Genomic DNA, 10,013 nt, shown 5'->3' on the forward strand with positions numbered 1-10,013 from the left:
CAGTCAATTGAAACTAGGAGAACATTGAAACGGCTGCCTATCCTAACTAATATCTCTAAAACCATCACTCTTCATGATAATTTTAAATGCTATAAATTGGAAATGTGTTTATAAACTAGCTCTCATAGAGCACTCGAAGATTCGTTTCCGCTTGCGCGCCGCAACGAACAACGAATCATGTAGACATCTGTCGATAAAATAATCTTTATAAAAATAAAAAGTGACTTCAAGACGTTTTTAGATTAATAATTTATCTTCTCGTCCCACATTCCACACTATGGAATAATAAAAGCGCGAAACTATGATAACGTCACAGTTTTCAGAGGGCAGAAAGTCACGTAAAGTCAACATGCATACAACACAAATGGCATAACCATATAAAGATACGAATAATATTTATGTTATTATTGCGCACATTAAACACCTCAAATATATTGTAAACTCTTATAAATCTTTGTTTGCGTAATTTGTATTTTACTATCAAGATAAAGTAAAGTCTACATATCACGGAAGTACGCCATTTGAGCTATTAGTTGTGACGATAACCCTGTGAAAAACAGTGAATCAAATTCTTAATTACAAATTGTACACTGCGATTTACCTAAACTTAATTCCTAAAGTAACAAATGTGTGAGGATGAATCATCAATATTTTTTATCTTTATAAGAAATGAAATATTTCTGTAAAGCGGAAAATTGTAAAGTTCATTGACTGGATGCAGGAAATACAACAGACGAGTCAATGTTGATTTTACTTCTTATAATAATGATTATGTGCGTTTACAGCTCGTCCTTCCTTGGCACATCATCGTCCTCATCTTCTTCCTGAGCCTGTGACGAAATAAATAATGAAGAATAATTGTAATATAAGATTATGCCTCATAAAATTCTAAAAGATATTCTGAACATAATTTATTATTTTTTTAGCAAAAAATTTTTGTATTCCTTTTATAATCCTTTTCAATTAAAAATAATTCCTTAACATACCTCTTCTGCAGCTTCGCCATACGCGCCACCGCTTTCAATAAATTTGGAAAGACCTTCAAGCGTCCTCTCTCCGTTATATTCCACAGCCTACAGCAACAAAATAAGTTATCAAAATAAATACATTTCCAGCGTAAATATAAGGTTGAGGAATGGATGTACGAAAGGTTCGTACCTCATTCGTCTCTTTCTTATAGAGTGTCAGCGTAGGGAAGTTCAGAACCTTTATATCCTCCAACTCATTAGCAGTGGCATCCATTTTTGCGATGACCAATTTATCGTTGTCCTTGTATTTTTCGCCAAGCTAAAATTAACATGTTTGACGATTAACAAAATTACTTGACAATTAACAAAATTACTTGTATTATCTATATCTATTATAGTTAAAATTCCAATATACTTGGTCATAAATGGGCGCTAATTGCTGACAATGACCGCACCAAGGAGCGTAGAATTCAACAAAAACATCCTTTTTCTTGTCAAAGGCAATCTCGTGGAAGTTTGTGCCGACAAGAATCTTAACCGGGTTCTTGTCCCAGTCCTCCGGCAAGTCTTGGGTAAGCAGATGTCGTTTCAGTTTGCCCTCTACGAAAGCAGTGACAAATTCCAGGACATTCTCGGTGGTTATCTCTGGTTTATCAGGCTTGTACTTAGCCATATCCTGTTCAAGCTTGATAAGCCGCATAGCGGGCACATCATCTTTTTTCAAACCGAAGAACTCCAGAATTCGTTCGTGATCGGTTTCATCACAATTGATTGTCACAAATAAAACCTATGCATAGATAATTTGAAATATTATATCGATTTGAAGTATTATATCATTTTTTTAAATAATATAGTGAGATGAGTGATGCATAAACTTTCATACCTCGCTACGGTATTTCTTCGCTGGCTCTTGAATTCCTTCGATATATTTTTCAAAGTGACCGGCTTCTTTACTGAGGAAAAGCAACAAATGGCTCTTGATATCTCCACTGAAGATCTTCTGCGCCGTATCCTGGTTGAATTCGACAACCAAAGGTAACGAAAATACGGAAATGAAATTCTGTACAGCTGTAGTCGTATACTCTCCATCAAAGACGGCTTTACCTTCATCAAACTACAAATAATACGGATTAATCAGATTTGAGATTACGATTTCAAAAAATAGAAATTTATTTGATTCGTATTGTTTTATAGAATGCATTGGTATAGACATACCTTCTTAAATAGCACGATCTTTCCATCTTCAATTCCGTATTCGCTGAACACTTCGTCGGCGCTTGTAATACCAAACACATGATCATCTACTATGCTACCAACTTCCAAGAATATCTTGGCGGCATCACTTGTAACGTCCTAATAAAGTCGTTATATATGTATATAAACAGGTAAGGCTGTTGCAACAGATTACTCCTAATTATTATAATAATTTATAAAAATGAAAGATATTCAGTATTAGTAGATAAAAAATATAAAATTATTGGCGTGAGAAAAGGATCACAAAAAGAAAGATTGCGATTGTACCTTAAAGAATCCAACAATGGCGACTTTGTGTGCCTCGATAAATGCTTTAGCTTCATCAACCGTGGTCAAATCTTTAGCAGGAGGACCAGTTTTCTTGAGCAGCCAGTTCACAATTTCGTCAGCCTGACGGCCACCGGTGTAGTCGATCTGGATTCCTTTACGGTAAAACTTAAGAGTAGGGTATCCTCTTACTAAGTGTTTCTCAGTGAGTGCCGATTCGACTGTCGCATCTATTTTGCCCAATTTGATTGGTGAATTAGTTTCCTCTAATTTCTTTGCCGCTTTAGCATACTCGGGTGCCAGTGCTTTACAATGTCCACACCACGGGGCATCTACAAGAAATATACATGTTATATATGTATATAAATAGGTAAGTGATTATAAGTGATTATTTTTTAGTATTCCTGATTATTATAAAGTCGTTATATGCTAATAATAGTTTAAAATGTGAACTATTAGTAGATAAAAGTAGAAAATTATTGTCATGACACAAGGAACGTAAGAAAGGATGATTATAATTATATTTTAGCCTTAAAGAATCCAATAATGGTGACATTGTGTACCTCGATAAATATACCTCAGCTAAATTACATGTAATTTAGATAATTATATAAATAATTACCTAAATGCTTAACACAAATCTAATTAGCCTCGTATGTTGAACAAAAAAATGTTATCAAACACTTACTACAAAGTTGTCGACAAAAAGGCACCAAATTCAATGCAAATTTTGTTATATTTTATGAAATTGGTAGAAAAATATACAATAAATTTGCTAACAAAATATAACAAAATAAATTGAAGGTAAAATTATACAAAGCTTACTAACAATCTGATAAATTATCAGATAAGAAATTAAGGAACCGATCAAAACCAAACTAAAGTTTTGCTCGATTTGTGTTCAGCAAAACTTAATATGGATATACAAACTTAATATGGATATAGTTAATGTTAATTTGATGAACATTTTGATCAAATTCAACAGCAAATTGCAAATATTTTGACTGAGAATAAGCGAAGAAAGCTCAGTCAAAATCTTGGTGTCTATTAATATTTTTAAATCTTACAAATATAAATGTTTATTACAACTTGGAAGTACTTATTGGCATATAAGAGATATATATATAATCATCCAATTGCAATTTCTATTTCAATATTACAAAATTTAATTTTTCAAATTTACATTTCCTCATGATTGATAAGTTAAATCTAAAAATCATTCTGTGACTTTATATCGGAGAGTAAGATATATTAAGATTCATGGATTTTGAAGGAATCAAAATTGTTCAGTTCTAAAAAATAAAATATAAAAAAAAAAGAAAAATATCAGAGAATCATCTAATGCTGCTTTATTTCAAAAATTTAAATCGTATTCTCAAAATGTTCTAAACATTTCCTCGTTAACATGAAATTATTGGGATACCATATGGTCGTTTTGTTTTGAAGTCAAAGTGGTAGATAGCGATCTAAAATTGATAATCAGCGTATCGAACTTTGATAAGAGAAAGCAATTAATTCTTTCCGTTAATGCGTCGAATTTGTATCATTTACGAATGCTACGTCTGTATAAATATACAATATGTCCGTTACATCCGTCATTATCCTCATCAACACCATTATCCTCATCAACACCATTATCATAACGTGACGTTACATTCATCTCATAATTGTCAGACGATTTGCAAGACATATATGATCATGTATAACGGTAAAAAAAAAGCCAAGAAATTAGAACCGTCTTTACAGCTGCACTTCCTGCACTCGAGCTCTCGATGAATGCGTGGAATGAGGAGATACAGAAAGATCAACGGAGAGAAAAATGTTAGAAACAGAGGCTGCGAGGAGACGACTGAAGGACGCGATGAAATATCGATAAATAAATATAGACGACCGTCTCGAAGACGCACGTCGTCCAAACATGGATCTTCTCGGCATTTTTTGCAATTTTTTTTTTCCTTGTGACCGATTTCCATAGATTTCTCCATCAAACGCTGAGAAAAGCAGAAGGAGGGGAGAAAGAGATTGCGAAAAGAAACTGATGGAATTCCAAAAAAGATTTAGAAGAAGAAAAAGATGGAGTATTTCGGTCGAGGGATGATCATCGCTGAAAAGTCGCATGTCACTAACCGGTCCCCCATCACTGTCCTCGAGAATACTCGAGTGATGACGTGTACGGGATTCGCATCTGGCAGAACCGGCGAATCTGCGAGCGAGTCGGTAAATCGCACGGTATCAATATTTCTGACGTGGATTCATCTTCCTCGACGTTCCCATCAACTTTGCCTCTTCCAGCCTCCTTCACTTTCCGATGTTCTTCAATCATCTCCGGTCGCGAGTACAGAAAGTGCAGGCGCGAGGGTGTAATTAAATTCCTCCACGGAAAAGCAACAGATACAAAGCATACGAATTCGGTGAGCGCACGCGAATTCGCGATTCACATTCAGAACGCGCTCCAAGGAGATCGGGTTACATTCAGAAGAACTTCATCCGGGTATTATCTTATCTTTCTTCATCGAATGTTAAACAAGGAAAATGATACCCGAACCAGAATGATACCCATCCGGTACAAATTAAGTTCTGAATACAACCGAAGAGCGCAGCAGATGTACATATCATACTCACAAAACTCTAAAAGCACGTAATCGTTGTCCTGAATGACGCTGTCGAAGTTGTCCTTGGTGACCACAAGGACCCCATCCTCGACTTCGATCTTGGCGAGAGAGATCGCGACCAGGCAGAGTGCCGCCAAACAGAATACATCGACTTTCATGACGATCCGAATACCTCACTTTCTTTTCTTTTGTCTGTCTTTCTCTCTTTCCTTCGCGTTTCCTGCGCGTCGAAGCGCGACCTGCCTCGCTGAGACGAAGACGTCGTCGGGGACAAGGACAAAAGAAACCGGGAAGACACCACCGTCCGCGAGGAGAACGCGCGATGAATGAGCGAGCGCGACGCTGCGTCGGTGGGTTGGTTGGAGGCTGAGGTTCTCGAGTCTCGTCTCGCGTTGGCTCCGCGGTCTCATACGCGTGGCATCGTCCTCATCGTGGGGATCGCTGATTGGCTGCCTCCCCCGGCATCCGCGGCCACTCGTGCGTCATCACTCCGACCTGACTCCGACCGCGATGGGCATTACCCACTGCCGCGCCGGTCGCGAGATTTCAATCCCAATTAGTTCTCGATTTAACTTAATTAATTGTATGACCACCTTGAAACGAGATAAAAATGACAAAAGCGAGCAAATTCATTAAATATTGATCAATAAAATTATAAATATTCCAATAAATTCATTCACTTTTATAATTTATTTTATCTCATTTCGAGATGTACAATTGACCTCCCGATGGACGATATGGACGATATAAACGTTAAGCTCGCAAATCAGTAACAGAAGTAATCGTTGACAGATTAAAATAGCAACGAAATCGCGTTTTTTTTTTTACGAAAACACGATTTGACCTTGGTCGAAATCAGCCGCGGTTATCGCCATGAATTACCGTTCGACGATTAACTCGAAAGTAATTTCTCGGACAGATATAATCGAATAGGACGAAAGTCAGTTCGATTTTTATATTTTCTTTATTTATTCTTGCATTGATTAATTCAGATATATTGTTTGAGCAATTTGATATTCAACAAATGGATAATGGAGTTTTGAAAAAGCTCCAGTACGTAGTGTTTTATCGACGGCACTTGGCTGTCAAAATCACGTGGCGTCGCAATGGCGCCGTATAGTAAAGCGATATTGGCGATTTAACGATTTAACGATGCTGGATAATGCGGTCGAAGTCAGGAGAGACAAATGGGCTAGATTTTAAAGTCCGCAAGATCTATAGACATCATAAAGGCAAACAGATTAAATTCAAATGACTCCGATCTCGATTTGATCGAATTAAAAAGTCATAACCACAATCTGTTAACGTTCGTGCAATCGTATGGTTGAAGTAAATGGCAAAATGACAGGCCCAGCTGACGAAAATGCCACGAGGAAGGCGGAGATTGAGATCACATCGTTGAGGAAACGACGCGCGACGCAACGATTGTCCACCAAAACGCGTTCCAAGGTGTAACAATTAAGTCTTTTTAAGATTCATAAAACAATTGATAATAGTATAATATTTTTTTCTTTTTATTTATGATTCTCTTTGTGATTCTCAAGAATATACGTTGAGATTCATTACGTTTTCTTTAAATGGAAGTGATTGATTTGAAAATAATTATCTAGTTTTTCTAAGTAGACAATCACCTGAGATGTTTTTACATCCCAAAAGTTATTATTAATTATATAATACATATTAATCATTCTACAAATTATTAGTATAGATTTAGTCTAAATCCATAAAATTTTTGCATTTAAAAAGATATATATTTTGGTGAAGAGAAAACAAAAATTATAAAGAAAAATATGCAGAAAATATAAGTAACACTAGCATTTGAGATCATTATGTGTATAGATATAGATTCAATATTTTTTAAAAAGTAAAGTGTAGATTCTCAATCAGCAAGGAAAAATTACTATAGATGAGCTTTATTTTCTTGCTGTTGAAGTACAAAAAAATCAGGTGATTATTCCTTATAAATTACAATAAAATATAATCTTTTTGAAACAACAGATGTGGTAATAAAAGCATGAGCGCATGAAAATTGATAAAAATTTTATTCTCGTATAAATATTTATTGTTATCGATACATTTTATTGTCACTATAAAATGCGTATCTTTTGTCTTCGAACAATAAAACTCTACAATCAAAAAATTATTGTAAATTGAGCAAAACAAGATTTTTTTAAACAGTGTAATTTAACTTTGAAGATTGAATGTAGATTACTCAATATAGTAATAATACAGAGCAACGTGATAGTATAAGATTATGGATTATATAATTGTCGTGTTAAGACACAAATTCCCGAAATAAATGCAGTCACGAGGCTATAATATTGGTCAGTCACGACGCGCTTCATTATCGTGTCGTGAGCGTCGCAGCACGAAGTCGATTTATTTACGCGCGTTAATCCCCGACTCGAGAGATGCTTCACCGAATTTTTATCATTAATATATCTATATTGCAAACGAATTAGTACGAATTAGTTATGAGTGAAATATAATGAGCTATTATATCATCTACTCTGTACATATATTAAATATCGATAAATTAATAATGAAACTGTTTGATGGCCTATATAAATAACCCGTAATACGATAATTAATAATTACATAATATCTACTGATCATCAATTTAAAAAGAAATAAAAAAAAAGTTGATTAACGTTGATTTTTTTGTTTGCTAAGACGGCGATGCATAAAGTAACATCAGAAATATACACAGAAAATGATCAAATCTCTGAGGAGCTTGACAATGGCAGTAAGTTATGTTTAACGAATAATTGGATGATAAAAAATGCTTAAAGCATTATTTTTATCATCCAATTATTCGTTAAACTCCTAACGTTCAACAATTGGTTTCAGATGCGATGACTGAATTCACTTTTAAATGCCCATCTTACATGATTGAGGCAGAAGCCACAGCTGAGACGCTAAATTATGACAGTGACGATGATCTAGATGTAGATAGAGACAAAGAAGGAGTAATTCTAATAGGTACAGAATCAATTATCGTGTATTCTCGTGTGTATAAACATATTCAGTAAATTGTATTTACAGAGCATAGTGTATCTACAGAGCTCAATTTAGTCGGTTTACAAGTATGGAGAGCCGCTTTCTTGTTAGCCGACTACATTCTATCGCATCAGGATTTGTTTAGAAATCAAATAATTCTAGAATTAGGATCTGGGGTTGGTCTAACCAGCATCGTAGCGAGTTACTTAGCTAAGGAAGTCATTTGCACCGGTAATGAAAATACTGTTAAAACCCGTCTGTTGAAAATTTCAAACATATTTGTTCAAATATTCCAGATATCAATGTAGGTGATATACTAAATCTAATTGAACGAAATTTTCTGAGGAATTATATGTACGTTAGATCCGGTTTTCATATCGAGGAAGTGAATTTTTTAAACTTAGAATGGCCGAAAAAGTTGGAGGAGAAATTGCAAAGCGCAAATATTGTATTGGCTGCAGACGGTAAACTTAATAATTGTATATTTCAACAATGTAAAATAGATATATAAGAAATGTGATTATCTCTTTTTTTTATTTATAGTGATATACGATGACAAAATCACGGATGGATTTGTCCGCACATTGACGAAACTTCTATATACGAAAAAGAAAAAGATAATTTACATTGCTCTCGAGAAAAGATATGTTTTCACTGTCGCCGATTTGGATACCATTGCTCCAATGTACGAAGAATTTTTACGTTGCGTCGAAAAGTACAAAATGAATTGGTCTGTAGATTACATTAATATAGACTTCCCACGCTACTTCAAATATGATAGAGTCAAACATTTGGTTTTAATGAAGATACAGAACAATACAAGATCTGTTGCACATACATAACGAATAGTTTTTTCAATTAGATACGCAAATAATATATTACGATAACATGTAATATGTTATCATAATTATCATAAAGTATGACAATATTCTAAAGAGAAAGAGAACTTGCCATATTAAGAACAAGATCTCTATGCATATTTAACAAAATATAGTATCACAATTAATGTAAGTTGTAAAAAATAATTATATATTTAAAACAAGATTGTTTAATGAACATGTACGTTTGTCAATACATAATACGAAACAAACGGTAAAAATTTAGCACAATTTTTGAACATGATTTAATTTAAGCTAAAAAATTTCGAAATCATTCTTTTAATCCTTAGATCATTTTACATAACGAATAAGAAACGATAATCTAAGGATTAATAAAAGGAAAAAACATAGATATTCGGAGTGTGTGATAAAAATGACTATATAATATACATTTCTCACGTCCACATATTTATTTCGTCATTTAATTCCCTATTTACAACCTACCATGGATAATATTATTGGACAGTGAATTGGAAGTCGCTCGAAGAGAACGATAATTCCGTTGAACTTAAATGCTCCGGCGGCATGTCCTAAGATTAAAAAATTTCATTAGACTACCTACAATATAAAGAAGACAATATGTATATAGGAATGTAAGCGCTTCTTCGAACGACCACGGCAGTAGAAGTTGTATATGTTACACGCAAAGTCATAACATTTCTAATATGATATACTAGAGGTCTGAATCGCTCGCGAAAAAACGACGATCACTAAAGAATGAGTCGAATGATTAATCTCATTAATTATAATCGAACTGAGATGATTTCATGAATTTAGGAATAACGATTATTATGAATAACTATTATTATTTCTTAAGTATCGTCGACCCTCGCTCTGCGAATTCAGGCCTGCGCTTGGTTTGGTAAAAGGCACTTTCACTCTACCGATCCGTCTCGATGTAGAAAATGTAAAGTATAATTTACAGCCTCACAGATTTTTTTATATTTTTTTATGTACGTGTATGTCTGTGTGCATATATATTATGTATTATATACATAATTATTATATATACATATATGTATATATAATTATTA

At 34.2% G+C, this 10,013-nt stretch overlaps 2 protein-coding genes across 4 annotated transcripts in view; one reads left to right on the forward strand and one right to left on the reverse strand.

Annotated features, from left to right (window-relative positions):
- The window catches only part of LOC108692978 (protein disulfide-isomerase), a 7,950-nt gene extending 2,409 nt beyond the window's left edge, over nucleotides 1-5,541 (reverse strand). Inside the window, exons 1-8 of one of the 2 annotated variants that reach the window (XM_018201580.1) lie at nucleotides 5,112-5,524; nucleotides 2,490-2,821; nucleotides 2,184-2,321; nucleotides 1,852-2,082; nucleotides 1,384-1,755; nucleotides 1,159-1,287; nucleotides 987-1,073; nucleotides 235-830 (exon numbers count right to left, since the gene is read on the reverse strand). In XM_018201580.1, coding sequence (XP_018057069.1) covers nucleotides 780-830; nucleotides 987-1,073; nucleotides 1,159-1,287; nucleotides 1,384-1,755; nucleotides 1,852-2,082; nucleotides 2,184-2,321; nucleotides 2,490-2,821; nucleotides 5,112-5,259 — 1,488 coding nt within the window. In that variant the 5' untranslated portion in view covers nucleotides 5,260-5,524 and the 3' untranslated portion in view covers nucleotides 235-779. Of the gene's footprint in view, nucleotides 1-234; nucleotides 831-986; nucleotides 1,074-1,158; nucleotides 1,288-1,383; nucleotides 1,756-1,851; nucleotides 2,083-2,183; nucleotides 2,322-2,489; nucleotides 2,822-5,111 lie in introns of those variants that run through there. The other variant, XM_018201581.1, reaches the window with a different exon arrangement.
- A 671-nt stretch (nucleotides 5,542-6,212) lies between these two features.
- LOC108692979 (methyltransferase-like protein 22) lies at nucleotides 6,213-9,385 on the forward strand. Of its 2 annotated transcripts, none has more exons than XM_018201582.1 (6): nucleotides 6,213-6,550; nucleotides 7,775-7,847; nucleotides 7,952-8,083; nucleotides 8,147-8,332; nucleotides 8,398-8,565; nucleotides 8,645-9,385. In XM_018201582.1, exons 1-6 carry the CDS (start codon nucleotides 6,422-6,424, stop codon nucleotides 8,941-8,943), a joined length of 987 nt encoding a protein of 328 aa, XP_018057071.1. In that variant the 5' UTR covers nucleotides 6,213-6,421; the 3' UTR covers nucleotides 8,944-9,385. The 2 variants fall into 2 exon arrangements, with proteins under 2 accessions (XP_018057071.1, XP_018057072.1); XM_018201583.1 differs by lacking the exon at nucleotides 6,213-6,550 and adding an exon at nucleotides 7,290-7,676.
- Nucleotides 9,386-10,013: the final 628 nt, after the last annotated feature.

This window comes from Atta colombica, unplaced genomic scaffold (genome assembly GCF_001594045.1).
Source record: "Atta colombica isolate Treedump-2 unplaced genomic scaffold, Acol1.0 scaffold83, whole genome shotgun sequence".
NCBI lineage: Eukaryota > Metazoa > Arthropoda > Insecta > Hymenoptera > Formicidae > Atta > Atta colombica.